General features: G+C 34.7%; 1 protein-coding gene across 7 annotated transcripts in view; it reads left to right on the top strand.

The window, feature by feature from the left end:
• Window positions 1-17,663, top strand: part of LOC140445601 (uncharacterized) — a 48,442-nt gene extending 30,779 nt beyond the window's left edge. For all 7 annotated transcript variants that reach the window (XM_072537781.1, XM_072537785.1, XM_072537784.1 and 4 more), the window contains one exon: window positions 8,855-17,663. In XM_072537781.1, coding sequence (XP_072393882.1) covers window positions 8,855-9,137 — 283 coding nt within the window. In that variant the 3' untranslated portion in view covers window positions 9,138-17,663. The remainder of the gene's footprint in view (window positions 1-8,854) is intronic.
• The last annotated feature ends 535 nt before the right edge of the window (window positions 17,664-18,198 follow it).

The raw sequence follows: 18,198 nt of genomic DNA, 5'->3' as shown, positions 1-18,198 counted from the left end.
AATTTTGTAACTGGTTTCTTACCCATCTCGGATAGAGTTATGATGACTTATTATGGTAACACTAAAAACAGCTCAATCTAGAGTCAATATAATTCAAGTATATGCTCCCACAGCAGAAAAGTCGGATGAAGAGCTCGAACAGTTTTATAATGAATTACAACAAGCTTTAGAAGTAACCAAGTCTAGAGACGTTACAATAGACATGGAAGATCTAAATGCAAAAATCGGTAGAGGAAGTCAAGGTGATTTTATTGAAAACTTTGGACTGGGCACCCGTAACGAGAGAGGAGACAGATTGGCTCAATTCTGCCAAGAGACCGATTTTATTGTCGCGAATACTTATTATGATCTGCCGCCCAGGAGACTCTATACATGGAAATCTCCAGCAGACAACCAACATAACGTCATCAGAAACCAAATTGACTACCTTCTCATCTGCAAACGATACCGAAATTCCATAAAATCAGTAAAATCATAGCCCGGAGCTGATGTGAGATCAGATCACAACCCAGTTGTAGGATGGTTTAGAATTAATCTAAAAAAGCTTGTGGCTAAAACTAAAGTAGAGAGGATACAAGTATCCCGTTTGAAAGATCCATTAACAAAAGAGCAAGTCACACTAAAAATTAAAGAAGAGCTCACCAAAATAGAAATTATTCCTACTGAAGATTCGAACAGGAAATGGCATATGTTAAAAAATGCTCTTATACGCACATGTGAGACAACACTAACACCTAAGCTGGTCAAGAACAAAAATGAATGGATGACCGATGAGATTCTGGATCTCACAAGATGCAAGGAGATCTTATAAAACCAAAGACAAAAACATGTATAATATTATACACACAGAAATAAGCAGAAAGATCAGAGATGCAAAGGAAAGAAGAGATTGAACAGTTGGTAGAGAAACGTGATAACTTAAACCTTCATAAAAAAATTAGGGAAATAACAGGCACTAATATTAAGAAAAAATCAAATATAATGCTGGATAAAAACGGCAAAATAATTATAGACGTCGGTGAAAGGCTTAAAAGATGGCAGGAATATATTCAAGAGCTATTTAAAGACGAACGGACTGAGATAGTACTAGAGCAGGAAAAGTTCGACAACGGCCCAGACATAACAGAAGATGAGGTATTAGAGGCGATAAAGCGAACAAAGAACAACAAGGCAACAGGTCCTGACGAAATACTTGTAGACATAAAACGGTTAATAGAAGAACAGCAAATTGGAATATTGGTCGACTTATTCGATACAATATACAGTACAGCAATGATTCCCAGAGATTGGCTGATGTCAACATTCATAACATTACCAAAAAAACCAAATGCAAAAGAATGCCAAGACCACCGGATAATAAGTTTAATGAGTCATACGCTCAAAATATTTTTAAAAATTATACACCGGAGAATGCACAACAAACATGAGCAGGACATAAGTGACACACAATTTAGATTTAGAAATGCACTGGGAACGAGGGAAGCCCTGTTCGCTGTCAATGTACTTGTGCAAAGGTGCGTGGATGTTAATCAGCCAGTATATATATGTGTTTCTTGGATTACAACAAAGCCTTCGATAAGGTCAGACATAACCGTCTTATCGAATTACTTGAAAAGAAAAACTTAGATATGAGAGACATCAGGATCATTAGCGCTATCTATTATAATCAGATCGCTGTGGTAAAAGAGAACAACGTCTTTTCAAATGAAATACAGATTGAGAGGGGCGTCAGGCAGGGCTGTGTCCTGTCTCCTACTTTGTTCAATTTGTATTCAGAGGAAATAATCCAGGAAGCACTAGAAGAACTAACTATGGGAATAAAAGTAAATGGCCGACCAATCAATAATATACGATTTGCCGACGACACTATTTTATTAGCGGAATGTCTTGAGGATTTACATCAAATGGTTGACAGAGTCGTAGAAGTCAGTAAAGAAATCGGACTGTCCCTAAACACAAAAAAGACACAATTTATGGTAATTACGAAAGTCTAACAGCGCCAAGAAAACAACAATACATTGAGAACAAATTAAAAATATAAATATCTGGGTACAATAATTAACGAAAATAATGAGTACACAGAAGAGATTAAGGCAAGAATAGGACAGGCAAGAAATTCTTTCAATAAACTGAAAAAAGTACTCTGCAGCAGGGACATTTCAATTTCTTTAAAGATAAGACTTCTGAGCTAGGTGTTTTCCGTATTATTTTATGGGTTAGAGGCTTGGACTTTAAAGAAAGATGTTTCGGACAGATTGGAAGCCTTCGAGTTATGGGCCTACAGAAGTGGATACAGTCACGAATGTCGAGGTGTTGAGAAGAATGGGAAAAGATAAAGACGTTTTAAATACAATTAAAGTCAGAAAATTGCAATATCTGGGACATGTCATGTGGGGCGAGCGTTATAACTTGTTGCAATTAATAATGCAAGGAAGAATACAGTGTAGAAGGAGTCGCGGAAGAAGACGCATCTCCTGGTTAAACAATTTGAGAGCTTAATTTAACTGCACTTCTGCTGACCTCTTTAGAGCAGCGGTATCGAAAGTGCGAATTGTCATGATGGTTGCCAACCTTCTTTGCACATGAAGAAGAAGTAGCGATCAGAGTTTACTGTTACTGCGTGCCCATCCTCGTCCTCAAAAAAATAATGGGGTCTTCTTCTTCTTCCTTCTTGTATGTAGGCTATAAAGCCTGTTTCTTCTTCAATATTAGGCTCCTAAATTGTTTACATTATCGCACCATCTTTCTCTTGGTTTGCCAATACTTCTTCGTCCATTTGGTGACTTATCTCGTGCTATTCGTACTATCCTATCCTCTGCCATTCTACTAATGTGTTCGTTCCACTTATGTTTCCGTTTTGTCACCCACTCCTTTATGTCTTCTATATATTGCATGCTCTTCTTATGTTTTCGCTTCTCTACCTATCCTACAAACTTTTCCCTGATACTCGTTGGAGTATTTTCATCTCAGTTGTTTCTAGTAGTCGTCTCGTTTTAGATGTGTCAGGTCTTGTCTCCGCCGTGTATGTTAATATAGGTCTAATTGCTGCTTTATAGATTCTTGTTTTTGTGTCTTAGGTGTTTGTTCTTCCAGATTGTGTCATTAAGAGATCATACATCTTTACATACTGCTTGTATTATTTTTCTTCTATTATTATATTAAAGAGAAGTGGGCTTAACGAGTCACCCTGCCTGACTCCGCTTTGTACTGATATACACTGTGTTAATTTTCCATTTAACTTTGCCTGTATTTGATTATGGAAGTAAATGTTTTCGATGGTTTGTATAATATTGATTGGTATGTTTCTTTTATAGAGTAGGTGTAAGACGTCTTCGACTTGAATGCGATCGAAAGCATTTGTCAGGTCTATAAAACGTAGATATGCTGGTTTATTGTACTCGATGGCCTTTTCTGTTATTTGTCTTAGTACAAATACGGCGTTTATGCAGGATCTTCCGGATCTGAATCCTTGTTGTTCATCTGATAAAGTTGTTAGTTTATTAATTTTGTTGGTTAGGACTCTTGGGTAAGCTTAAGTGCGGTGTTCAGTAGATTTATACCTCTATAATTGTTGGGGTCTTCTTTATCTCCTTTCTTAAACATTGGTAGCATTATGCTGTTTCTCCATGCGTCTGATATCTTCCAATGCAATATTAGTTTTTGTATAAGATTTGTCATCTCTAGGGTTATACTTTCTCGTCCGTGATTTAGAAGCTCGTTGGTTATTCCGTCTGGTCCTGGTGACTTTCTATTTTGGCCAAGGAAAGTCTTGGAATGAGGTGAAGGCCTTAGCGCAAAATAGAACCCGATGGCGCGTTTTCACTGAAGCTATATGCTCCACTTGGGGGTTCAAGAACCTTGGAGGAGACCCTGTCGTCAAAATAGCAAGAGATAAGTCACCAATCGGCAGAAGAAGTATCGGACGACCGCGCAAAAAAGATGGAGTAACAACCTTCCCTAGAGGTATTAATCCGCCAATGAACAGGCAGAATGGCTTATAAAGAGGAAGGAGAACATTTGTTCACACAACCCTAGTCGGGTGGGATAATCTCGAACGTCAAGGGCTTGCACAATCTGGATTTTGTATGGATATTACTGGAGATCTTTATGCAAAATTCTGCTCGTAGTGGTACAGCTTAATCCCAGATTTAAGTTTCGTTGTCGCAGGGATCTTCAGGGTGGTGTGATGAACCACTACTTTCAAAATTCCTAATCCAGGTCTGAATAGCCTTGTTAGATGGAACTGGTGTGCGGGGCGACAAATGGTAGTGTAAACGAAACGGTCGTTGTACTATGTACACGCACAAAACTTTCACCATTTTTGTAATAAACTTTCACAGCAAATGCGCGTTGTTCATCTGACCACTTCTCCATGATATCTAAACTTCCCACTCTCTTTATTCACAATGTTTACGTCGCAAGCCTGCGGATCCGCTATTTTTTTACCAGCAACGTTGCCAAATCGTGCTGTTTCACTGAATCACCTTGTATTATAAAAATCTCGATTTTATCCAATAAGTTTCTTTCAATGTTGATATCAATGTAATTTCTATTTAAGATATTTTTTGCTTTTGCTTGTGTATGAATAATTTTCCAATGATTTTTTATTCAATTGATTATTCAATATTACTTTCGTAAATATTGATATAAAGGGTGTTTATAACATACTGTAAAAGTAAAAATATCATCACTTTGGCATTACTAGAGACCTGATTTATAAGCTCATTAAATTTTGCCAAAGAAAGCATTATATTTTGAAACAAATGTAAAAATGCAAGCCCCCAATTAAATTATAATACTTACAAAACTACAAAAACTACATTTAGATATTTCGAATATCGATTTTTATTCCAATGGGGTCACCTTTTAATGATATAGACATCTGTCGTTTGTAACCTTCAAGCAAAATTATTTACTTTGGTATACAAACGTTCAAGGCCGTTCGCGAAAGTCGAAGAGAGTGGTTCTCTCAACCATATAGAAGCTGTGTATTACCTTTTAAATTAAAATGTAATTGGGCACCATTCCTTAGAAGTAGTTTGAAGATAAGTTTTTATTTTTTGAACGCGTAGATTTGTGGGTTCCATCTCCACTCACCACTACTATTCTTTGCACTACTATTCTACTATTTGAACCATATTTTTGACAATTCACAAAGGATCCTGTTAAGGTGTAATGTTTGTACAACTTTTTGTACAGCTCAGCTTTTTCGACTATGAGCAAAGATTTTATCTACGAGCAATAGTTTAAAAACTTTAGGGATAAACAAATAGAATAACTTTTAAAGTAATTGATGGATCGATCTGAAATATTGAGGGTTTATTAAGAACCACAATACTCAACTTTGGGCGGAATAACAGATGCCTAGGTTTATTTTTACAATAGTTATAAACAAATAATACAGTACGTTAAGTTTTGGATTAGATATAGCAAACTACATAAACCGCTAAAATCGGCAACATTCCCTCGTACGAAGTAATTGTAATTCTCCGATCCCCTCCGACACCTTAGCCTTATACTTCTAAACAGAAAACGAGAAAACGAAAACCATTTTGTAACATAACAACGTAAGGGGTATGCATCTACGTCTGTCGATTTTTGTTTTGCTTACGTATACCCGGTTCATTTCGTATAACATAAACTTGATAAAAATACACTGACCATTATAAGGTGGTGCTTTTGTATCGGTTTTTAATAATGTGAACAATTGTTTGTGATTGAATTAAAAATAAAAGCGCATTTCTTTAAAAAGCTAAAACAAAAAATATACTCTTATTGAAAATAAAAAATAATTCGAAATAAAAAAATAGAAAATAATAAATAAAATAAGAAATAATTCTTTATGCCCTACAGAAATGATTAAAATATTTGACCTTCTGTGGCTGAACAGTATCCCATCTGTTATAAAAACTTCTACGGACAGATGTAAGAGTTTCTGCTGTAACAGAATTGTAGACTTCTCTTATTCGGTTTTTTAATTTATCCAAATTTTGGGCTCTAGCCTAAGGATGATCGTAGATGATGCTTGTTAAATGTCCCCAAAAAAAGAATTCCATGGGTTTAAGATCTGGAGATCGCGCAGGTCACTTAATATCGCCTGTTCCACTGATAACTGGATTCGGGAAAGTATTGTTTAAGTACTCTCTAATTATTCGAGCGTTGTGAACTGAAAAGCTGTCTTGATGGAACCAAAGATTCTCCACGTTTACATAAGGAAAATTGAGAATAGCAGGAAGAACATGATTCTGTAACAAATCGAGGTATACTAAAAATCTCTCCTAAGGTCTCCTAAAATGCCAGTCCAGGCGTTAACTCTTTGAGGACATTGAATTCGGTAAACAATACTTCTGTGCTGGGTTTTCCGCGCCCAATACCTCGTAATGGAAGGATTGTGTCTCCCTACTAACAAAACAGAAGATTCATCGGTAAATAAAATGTTTTTAATAAAATTGGGTTCATCATTAGCCTTCGTTATTAGAGTTTCACAAAACTTCATTCTTCAAAAGTAATCGTCTGGATAAAGCTGCTGTGTTTTCGAATATTTAAAATTCTTGTAACCGTGCTTTTTCCACACTTTCGTTACAGTAACATTGCTAACATCTAACTCTCTAGCAACACTTCTCTTGAACGGGTTGAATGAATCTACCTCGATAATTGCAAAAATTTGTGTATCCCGGTATTCTCTTTCCTCAACTTTTTCTGGTGACATTTCTTGAGCGTGACATTCTCGGCAATTTTTGAGGCAAAACAACTCTCAAAATTTTTAACAATATTATGAACTGACTGTACGCAAGGAATGGGTCTCCCCTCAAGAACCAGAAAATAAATCTACACACTGTTGAAATCGTAGGCTTCCACGGCCAGAGTCAGAATTATAGTTTATTCGTCTTCCGGGTTTGGACCGTGTCATTTGTGAGTGACCCAAAAGTGGGTTCATCTCGACGTTTCGCTACAATTGTATGTAGCTTCTTCAGGAGAACAAAAAAAGAAAAAGAAACAAAAGATAGGAAGATGGGTAGTTAGCAACGGTAACTCAGTTACTCAACGCAACCAGAGGCGAATACTAACTACCAAGATGGGCTATTCCTTGTTCATGTGGACAAGTGTATATTGGCGAAACTGGTCGCTCCGTCAAAACTCGGATTCAAGAGCATCAAAGATGCATTCGATCAGGTCTTTTCTCCCATTCTGCAGTTGCAGAACACTGCCAAGAAACCGGTCATTCCATATTGTTCGAAAAAACCCATATTATTTCTAAGAGCCCCTTCTTTTATTCTAGGAAAATCCGCGAATCTCTAGAGATCCGAAAAAATCCACATAATATCAATCGAGAGGAAGGATACTACTTGTCTCCCATCTGGAATCTCACTCTAGAGCCGCCGTCCGGTCCCGCTACCACGATGCAGCCACATGATTGGCCAGCGCGCGCTTCTTGACGTTCGCGCCACGGAGTGTGCCGATACGTCCCGACACGACAGGCCACCGCGACTATAAATAGAGCGGTAGCGGAGTAATCGTCGGATTCACTCCCTGCCTCTCGACGCGTTAGTGTTCTGAACTGTTGGACGTGAATCCCTGTCCTGGCATTTGGTTTTCACCTCTGGCTGCGTTGAGTAGTTGAGTTACTGTGACCAAATGCCCATCTTGGTAGTTAGTATTCGCCTCTGGTTGCGTTGAGTAACTGAGTTACCGTTGCTAACTACCATCTTCCTGTCTTTTGTTTCTTTTTCTTTTTTTGTTCTCCTGAAGAAGCTACATACAATTGTAGCGAAACGTCGAGATGAACCCACTTTTGGGTCACTCACAAATGACACGGTCCAAACCCGGAAGACGAATAAACTATAATACTACACACTGTTGTCCAGAATTACCTCCATAAAACCATTTTTTTATTTGGACCTTTTCTGCGGGCGTATAAACAGACATGTTGTTTACAAAAATAAATTAAAAATCTTATTGCTTTAAACAACCACTGAATAATGACAAATTATTGGCGACGGAGTAACGGTGGTTCTTGAAAAGTCGACGGCGCGCAGTGTTGCCATTTATAGTGTGTATCTAATTTAAAACTTAACGTACTGTATTAAGCTTTTCAGTGGTAAGCAAAAAATCGAAAAAATGGAATTCTTTACACTAGTATCAAAAAAGACGCCGAAATCTCTGCAGAAAACATATAGGTTTTCTTTATATAGGCCTATAACTAAAAATATTGTGGTATATCTGGATTTGTCATAGTCCTGAAAGAAATCTTATTTCCCCTAGTTATTATTATTTGTGTGTTTTATCTATGACGGTAAATAGTAGTTATTTATTTGGTTTGGATAAAGTAGCACTATGAATTATTTAGTTTAATAAAGTCAACATTATTCCATAAAGGAAAATAGTTTAATATTTCCTCTTGCAAGAAATTCAAAATAATTTGAATTATAAAAAATAAGTAGAAACTTAAAAAATAAACAAAAAACATTAAAAAAGAAAAAAAGCAAAAAAAACGTAAAAGCAAATTAGCTTAAAGGTCGGTCTCTATTCGCGTTCTCAAACGACTATAAGGTGTCAGCAATTGTTTTGAAAGACGGCGGACGAAATAGGGATATCGTTTGTTGACATTGTAAATTTGATAGGGGATTTTAAAAGACCCCTAGTTGAAGGGCAAGCAAGCTCAATATTTGTAAAATTTAATGAAATTTATACCAGTTTTAAACTCTAATTTATTCAAATTTTTGACATTTATCCCTATTTTATTCGTTATCTATTTTCACAGCAGTTGGAAGCACGGTCGTTTGAGAACGCGAATTCATTACACCTAATAAAAATGCTATTGTGCAATCTTGTTTCAACGTTTTTTCTCTTTTAGTTTGTCTCCAGTTCCAACAGGTCATTTTCCAGATAAGTTAATGTCATCCGGCCAATCAAGACAAGCTGCATGGGACGATGTGCGAGTCCGTTATCAATACTATAAAGATCTGGGCTACTTGCGTGATCTTACATTGGACGATTATGTCAAATGGGAGGAATGGTGGTATAAATACCAAGACTGGTTGGCCAACGAGCGACATTACGAACATTGGCTGGCGACTCAAGGTAGCGGTAGGCGGAGAGGCAAGAAACGTTTACCTGCAACACAGCGGTTAAATTAAAAAAGACGACGGTTTATCGGTGTTTCAAATTCGGTAATGAGATGCTTAGACTGCGTTGTTGAACGGTTTTTAAAATGTTGATTTTATTGTACATATAAAGTTGGCTTATATAAGTTTTATGCAACAAAATAGAATGAATGCGATAGAAAATTAGCATTCGGCAAATTTTTATGATATGGTAAGGTAATAATTTTGTATTTTGAAAATTTTATTTGCCTGTCCGTACTATACATTTAGCTTCCATTTGAACCGAATATAAAAGTGATCAGTAACCAAAAGATCACCACCAAAACATTTTCCGTTATGTAGGAGATAAGGTATTTAAATATTCCTACTCCTCCTAGTTTTCCCCAAGCAATTCGATGTTCCAAACCACATATACTCCGTTTTCGACATGCTAACCGTAAGTCCTCCCTCTTCAATAGCCCTTCTCCAACCCTCCATCATTTCTTTCTTTCTTCCACTAGTTTTCGGTCAATCCGTCACAAGTCTTTACTTTGGTGTATGCTCCCTCATACATAACCTTCATGGGCCTTACCATGATAGTACAAGATCCCTTTGCCAGATCACTACGTTCATAACGTAGTTAATCAAACTTACATTTTTTCATGCATTTAAAATCAGGAGCATAGGCGACAGCCTATATTTATAATTCAATTAATGGTAATTAATTTTTGAGCAGAAATTTTATTTCTTTCATTTCTTTTTTAAATAAAGTACGCTGCTCATGACGTATATGCATGTTTTTTATATCAAATTAAAGCATTATTAAATTTTTTTCTTAACTCATTGAACAAAATTAAATTTTTATCAAAACGAAATCAAAACTTCAGAATGAAATAAAGAGAGGTTGTTTTTAATAGCAATGTACAAAATTTTCGTCTTTGTTTTTCACTTTATCATTCGCTGGGCAATGAACGACACAATGTTTCATAAAACATTATTTATTTTAAAATTTTTACGTGTGATATTTAACAAAATATTGCTCGGGATGAAGTCCTACATTACATTTAATGCATCGATATTTGGTACCCTTGCCACATTTGCCGCACCTTCGTTGTTTTTCAATTTTTTTCCTCCAAATGACCCACATTATCCAAACGAATTTCGTCAGCAACATGTTTTTTGGACATACTCCACGTGGCGTTGGAATATCTGGAGAGCTATCAACAGGGTCTCCACAATTTGCCTTTAAAATTCTAATAAAGAAATTGCCTTAATGTTGCGGTAAAAAAGCCACATGTTGACTATTGCTCCTTTCAAGCAAAATCTAAATATCGCCCAATACCATTTTTTAGATCGAATTCGAATTAATTTTGTTGTTTCCATTCATTTAGTATATGGGGTTCCATATTGTTTATGAAAATATCATTTATGGCTCCTTCTTCCAGTTTTTTTTCTTTCCACTTACGATCGATTCTTTTCATAGATTTTTTTCTGTTTTCAGAATCTTTTGAAATTTCTGCAACCACTCTTTTTCTTTTGTTACTTGATTCGTGAGTTTCAGTCATAGTTGTATTGGACAGCACTATTTTCTCAATTGGTTTGAAATATTGTACCTCGGCTAATACTTTCAAAAGTGTAATTGAACTGGCCTTCCTCATCACTTCCGGCATCATTTCCGTCATTTGGATAATGCAACGTGAGTTGAACTTCGTTACACTGGTCAATTTCCTGAGCCAAAGTAATGTCATCTTCTAAACTCTCATATATTTTTAACACTTCCTCTGTATCTTTGGGGTTATTAGAATCATATTTTTGTCATTATTTCTAAAACAGAAACAATATTGATTAGTTACTACGATTACCTAGCGTATTATATATCATACGCAAGAATCAAATACCTTCAAAATACTCACCAGTATAAATTGCAATACGATTTATATCACTATTTGATATTTAGAAGCCTTACCACTTAAACAGTACAAAATATTTTTCAAAATAAGTCGAAAAAGTCCTACAAACTCTCCTAAAATGCAACCGGTGAACTATAATATAACAACACTTACCTTCTAACATCTACTCTGTAACCTATATTGGGAAAACAACTGTTTACTTTTTTTTCTGACTAGTAGATGGCGAAATATATAGCAGTGTCTCGTGTATTACATAAAATACGGTGGACATAAATGGGTTGATGTGATGATATAAGGGTGTCGGAGAAAAAATGGTCGCAAATTAGGATTGCCAGCTGATAAAAACTCGAGGTATCAAAGATAAAATAAAATAGAGTTAGCGCGCAACAATATTGGTTTGACAAGTGATAATCTGTATATTATGACACTATCCATCGACGCATGCTTTAAAAACTTACAAAACTGACATTTCAAACCAGTGGCGTTGCGCGTTAGGTCTATTTTACTTTATCTATGATACCTCGCATTTTTAACGATGGCAACCCTAATTTGCGACATTTTTTTCTCAGGCAACCTTATATCATCATATTAAAAAAAATTAACTTTAATTTGATATACACACATGCTTATACGTCATGAGCAGCGTATTTTATTTAATAAATAAGTGAACGAAATAAAATTTTTATTCAAAAAACAATTACTATTAATTGAATTAAAAATATTTGCGGCCACTTTTTAACTGGCAACCTATTATCAATGTATTCTCCTAATTTTAAATGTATGTAAAAATGTGAGTTTCATTAACTACGTTATGAACGTAGTGATCCTGCAGTGGGATCTTGGGCTATAAAGAGACAAAGAACGAACAATTAGATTAATTGCGAGATAGGTGCACAAAAAATATTGTAGAAGGGATTCATATTTAATAAAACTTCAAACTGATCATAGTTTTTGTATTAGCCACTCACATGTTTTTTTTTTTTTTTGAGAATATTTACCTGCCCAATATTCACCTTATGCAATAGCAATAATACTACAGAAATTTTAATAGCTTTATCGAATGCAGTACGCTTCAATTCAGCCGGCCAACGATACTACTTAAAATAACTATTCCTTCTTACGGTTCGTTCGGAAAGATATACAAGGAGAGCTATAGAAGAGTAATAATTGTCAAAATAAAGCCTGTGACTCATATTCCTAGGAATAATTCTAGCCGATCTCACCACAACACTTGCAGTTGCTCCCAAGTCGGGTTCAAAAGCAGGTCTCGTTTTTTTATCATTCTCTTATCCAGAATATAATTCTATACGATACGCATAACCAGAGCTACTGCATAAGAGAAAAAATTTAAAACCCCATTTATGTGGCTTGTTTGGTACGTACTGCTTCATATAGTGCCTAGCTTTGGTAAAGCAAATTTGTTCATCGACGGACAGATATTGTTCCAATGGAATTCCATTTGAAAATGCTTTATTGAAGTGGTCAATTATTGGTCTAATTTTATAAACTCTATCGTAGTTTGGATTGTCACGGGATAAGGCATTCTCGTTATGATTGAAATAAAGTAAAATTTGTCTGATTTTTTCGTATCTGTTGACTGATATAGCACTTTTTATTTTCTCAAAGCCAATTTGTTCTGATCAATATGCTCTTTTATTGGGCAAATGTACAAGGGACATATATATTGTAATTCCAATAAACTGCTTTATGTCACTTCGTGTAATATTCAGTGGTTTGTTAGAATTCTAATGTATGGCATATAAATTTGACTCCTCCACAATTTTGTCTAAAAGACTATCTGTGAAGAATAAATTAAAATATTCATAGGGTCTTTCTAGTTGTAGGATATGATTTGGAAGACCGATTTCCTCTAAATTCCAGTCGCTGTTGGGTTAAGTTCAAATTTTTTTTCTCTAAAAAAAAACATCTAGTATTTTTGATCAGAAATTGATTGTAAAATAAGTATACCTTTGCACTTGGAGTAAACCAGAGTTTCTGGAAGCTCCTCCTCTACAGTGCTATTAACTATAGTAGTGTCTACAGCATCCTCATCCATTTCGTTCACTGGTTCAGAATCTTTATTATCAGACTCATCATATCTACCAACTTTTACGTCAGGTAAGAAATCTGGATCGACAATATCATCATCATCATCAAACCCATCTTCGTTGTCCCAAAGCCTATCTATTATATTTTTAAGTTCCTTGTCAGTCAGCGTCCTTTTATGTTTCCAACTCATGATGTTTTATCTAAAAGATAAAATTTACTAGATATTCATGAAGTTGTTTGTAAACAACAACAAAAAACATCATCATGAGAAAAATATGCGCAGTACTGTATACCGCAAGAAATCATGCATTTTACTTACCTTATTAATAACACGTAAAATATATTTACTCAAATTACTTTGGTAAAACTAACAAAAAGAATCTGAAGCATGTGTCAGTGTCTAATCGTGTACACTACTTAACTAAGAAGGTACAATACACATTATCTAACTAAGAAGACCCAATACTGGTGACCAACACCATCTATGATTGTTTAGTATACTTACACTGCGCTGATTAATACTGCATTGTTAGTGAACAACGTCATGCACAAACTGATTAATCTTTATCTGCTATTAAAATAAATGTTTATTTTTAGTATGTTGTTTTTAAACAACATGACGCAGTGAAAGATTTGTTGTAAACAATTAAATTGTTTACAACAGATTTTGATCGGCCACGAAACAGATATGGCCCTTAGACTACAGGGTCTCGAGGATCGGGGACGTACATTTATTGATCTCTACCGGAAGAAGTTAAGACGCGTAAAAGCCAAAACATACAGCAAACTCAACAAGTTTCGTCATCTAGGTGTAAACGGACTCGTTTTAGCAACAATGATTAAGTAAATTGTGGCAATGAAACAGTAACGCAAGTCTACACAGTCAACAGGGCTCAAATCTGCCAATTAGTTCTTCGCAAATACGCCACAGAATGAGTGCAGACCTTCCAATCGTTTTGAAGGTGGCTACAATGAGTCCTCCCACCTGTAATTTAATTTTGGATTAAATTTCTGTTGTCAGAAAACGAATGGTTATTTAACATGAAACTTTGAATCTTTACAAATGTGCTGAACAATTTTGTTTCATAGATTCGTTACTAATACTCGGTACTTAAGTCAAAATGTATTCTGTTTTTCGGGAGTCTGTATAATATTAATTATTTTTATATATTTAAAAATATTGTAAATAAATGTACACTTTTAAAATCCAAGCTTTTCACATCACATATTTGCTTCAGCGCTCGTGCTAATATTAATTATATTAGCATTTTATAATACTTGATTCAACACAGTCTAAGTATCTAAAGGCCATTTTGGTCGTTGGCAATAGAACGAATACGTGCTGAGACTTTATGTTTATGTTACTTATTTAAAGAAACAAATGAACTTCTTAAGTGAAAGAAGGTATTCGAAGGTAAGGTATAAAAATCATAAAACAAATAGTTCAAAACGTATATAATATTAATTTACTTGAAATTAAGTTAGTTTTTTTAGTGACCGAAAAACACACATGAAGTTTTGCTGTAAATATAAATTGGTTCATACTCGGGGATATACTTAAAATAATAATTAAGAAATTGGAGGCATAATTAAATTTTACTTTTATAAAATTTAAAACTTACGAAAGCGTTATCCATGCTAAAAATGTATAATTTGTTAATTAAAAACGTTACTTTGTTCATAAAAATACCGATTAATTACACTGGTAAACACAAAGTTTGCTGCCGGAAATTTTTTTACTGTTTCTAGATAATTTGGGTCTGCTGAATCCAAAAATGCCACCAGATTTGCTCCATCAGATCGTTTTCAGAAAATACGACAACAGATCACATTTATAACATATAGGGTAATTTAACGCAGCACTACCTACATATATATAGTGCTGCTACCCATCAAATAAACAAAACACGAATAAAAAGTAACTTTTCATCTAACCTAACCAGCATCGCAGCACAAATCTGTTACTCGGCGTCACCTAAAAACTTAATTTTATAGGATTTTCTTGCAAAGACTTTAAAAGGACGGTCCCTTGTTGCCATTTCTTGGATATTCGTTTAATGTCGTCCATCCACAGTGTTGGTGATCGCCCTTTGTTGCGATTGTCTTCTCTTGGGCGCCAGTCAATTAGTTTTCTGGTCCATCTTGAGTCTTTTAGTCTCGCTATGTGACCTGCCCAATTTCATTTCAGCTTGGCTATATGTTCGACGACGTCAGTGATACCTGTTCGTTTCCTTAGGTCTTGTTTCCTTATTTTGTCTCTTTTGTCATGCCGAGAAACGATCTTTCCATGCGCCTTTGTGCCACTCGCATTTTTCGTGTTGTTTTTGTGAGAGTGAGAGTTTCTGCTCCGTATGTCATAATAGGAAGAAGACATTGGTCAAATGTCTTCCGTTTCATATCGATCGGGATGTTGCTCTTAAAGATGTATCTTAGTGAACCATACGCCGCCCAAGCAAGTGTTATTCGTCGTTGAAATTCAAAGGTCTGATTATCCTTGCTTATTGTGATTTCATGACCGAGATATATGTACTTTTATATCAATTCTACCACTTTATTTTGGATGGTTAGGTGTTCGCTGGAGACTAAATTTGTCATAACTTTGGTCTTACTGATGTTTATTTTTAGACTTATTGTTGAAGATACGTTTTCTAATTCTTGTAGCATTTTTTGTGCTTCACGCAGATCTTCGGTAATAAGTACTATATCGTCGGCAAAACGCAGATGATTGAGCATTTCCCCGTCTATTTTTATTCCTCTATTTTCCCACTTTAGCCTTTATAAATAATTTAGGTGAGAGAGTGTCACCCTGTCTCACATCTCGCTTTATATGCATTTCTCTGGTGGTATTATGTAGTTTTACACGCATTTGTAGTATGTAGCAGTTTGTACTAAGTTTATAAGCCGGTAGTCTATTCTACTATTGTTCAAAGCAGTTATAATGCTGTCTAATTCCACGGTATCGAAGGCTTTGTGAAAGTCTACGCAGATAAGTACCAGTGATCTGTTATACTCTATCGATTTTTCTATTAAGGTTTTTACTGTTTGTAGGTGATCGTTTGTTCCGAATTTTGAGCGGAAGCCAGCTTGTTTTCAGGGCTGGTAGAATGAAATCGAACTTTTTTTCTAGTCTTGTAATTATTCGGGTAAACATTTTATAGATATGGTTCAATAAGCTGATTGGTCTATAGTTTTCTAGATGCGCCTTGTCTCCTTTTTTGTGTAGTAAAATTGTTACAGCATTGTTCCATGTTTCCGATATGCAACAATCTGTTGCATATCGGATTTTGTTGCAACAAAATTTTTATTTGGTTGAGAAGGGCACGTCCGTTCATCTTTATAGCTTCTATTACGACTCCATCTTCTGGTGCTTTGTTGTTTTTCATTTTTTTTTATTGCTTTGGATTGTCTTGGATTTCGCTTTAGTGTGATCTCTGGCATGAGCTCTGAACCTTGGTTGATGATTTTGCGTAATGCGGCGGCTCCCAAGTTCGTTTGATCTTCTCTTTGACTTATGTATAGTTCTTGATAGAAATCTTTAACTATGTGTAGTAATTCTTCTCTATTTGACATGGGGACTCCTTCTTTGTTCTTTAGTTTGTATATTTCACATTTTCCATTGTTTAGCCGTCTTCTCAGGACTTTCATGACGTTTATTCTCTTCTATAGTTCAGTGGACCGAACATTCTTAAATATTTCCTTATAGCTTTTGATACTTCTTTATTTATTTTTCGTAGTTTTTCCTCGTCAATGCTTTCGTTTCCTTTGATTTTTCTTCTAGTTTCCATTAGTTGCTTTGTTTCAATGGTTATTTTTTCGTCTTGGCGTTTTTTAGGGCAGTAAAATATTCTCTTTAATAGAAATACCAAAAAAAATATAAAGCTACCTACAATCTACGTACAATCTGGACAACTGAGTGAGTAGGACACTGCTTCTGTGTATGATTAATGTACCTATTCTAATGGTCTATCCTTTTTCTGTAATCTCTATTTACTGTCTTACAATAAAAAATAAACAAAACCCTGTGGAATCTTATGTCTCAGTACTAATGAAACTATCTAATGGTTTGTGATTATGTGAAACTAAAATATTATATTTTGTCTGAAAGCAACATCTTGAGTAACACCCACAAAGGGCAGCTTGAAAATTAGATCTGACAGTGGGGGGTAAAGAAAATTTATATGTATAAATAATTAATATGTGCAATACGATGATTGAATCCTTTGTGAATTTATATAACTATCTCCAAACATGAAAATATCTTAAATTGTTCATTCGTATTATATATACTTGACCCATATAACTCCACAAACGCTAATATGATTAGGAATATTTTGAATGTGTTGTTTGAAAAAATAATATCTAGTAAAATCTAATGAAACGTTCAAAAATGAATTAAGCTCATTTTTTGTATTTTTTTGTGATAAATCGCAACAACTGTGTAATTTGATTTTTACTAGTGAACAAACGCGCTGTATAAATACATTAAGGTTAAAGTGTATAATGATCTTATTAGGTTTATTTATCATTAAAGAATTTTTAACTCGATTTTTTAAAATTATACAATATTTCAACTAGCTTCATGTATTTATATTTAAGTAAATAAAATTATTTATTTGTTAAATTGTAGTTTCATTGCGTATCATTCCTTTTGTACCACTCCCTAAATTCAACAACGCTAAAAAATGTGACTGATAAGTCTCATGTCCCATATGTTAAATTATTTATGAAATTCATGACAGAATTTAAGAAAAAAAGAAAAAAGTGAAGAGGATATGGACAAGAACAATTTTGTTTCAGGAACGGTAGAGAAACACTAAATGCATTTTTTAATTTCATTGTGTATATAATTATATATATATATATATATATATATATATATATATATATATATATATATATATATATATATATATATATATATTGTAACGTTTTTAAATAAAACGAATTAACTAACCTTTACTTATAGAAGGTATGATTATATATAAGTCACTATGTACTAGAACATTCTGGAGTAGCCCACCTCTAATTCGCCTAATTGACGGGTTGATCTCTCTCGCGCTCGATACATCGCCGGAAACTTCGAGATGCAACCGTTACACGGGCTACGCCGAATGTATGTTCGTAACAATATACATATATATATATATATATATATA

The sequence above is a fragment of the Diabrotica undecimpunctata genome, chromosome 7 (assembly GCF_040954645.1).
Source record: "Diabrotica undecimpunctata isolate CICGRU chromosome 7, icDiaUnde3, whole genome shotgun sequence".
In the NCBI taxonomy this organism is placed as follows: Eukaryota; Metazoa; Arthropoda; class Insecta; order Coleoptera; family Chrysomelidae; genus Diabrotica; species Diabrotica undecimpunctata.
The sequence above is the reverse complement of the archived record's forward strand: the minus strand, read 5'-3'. Positions and strand labels throughout refer to the sequence as shown.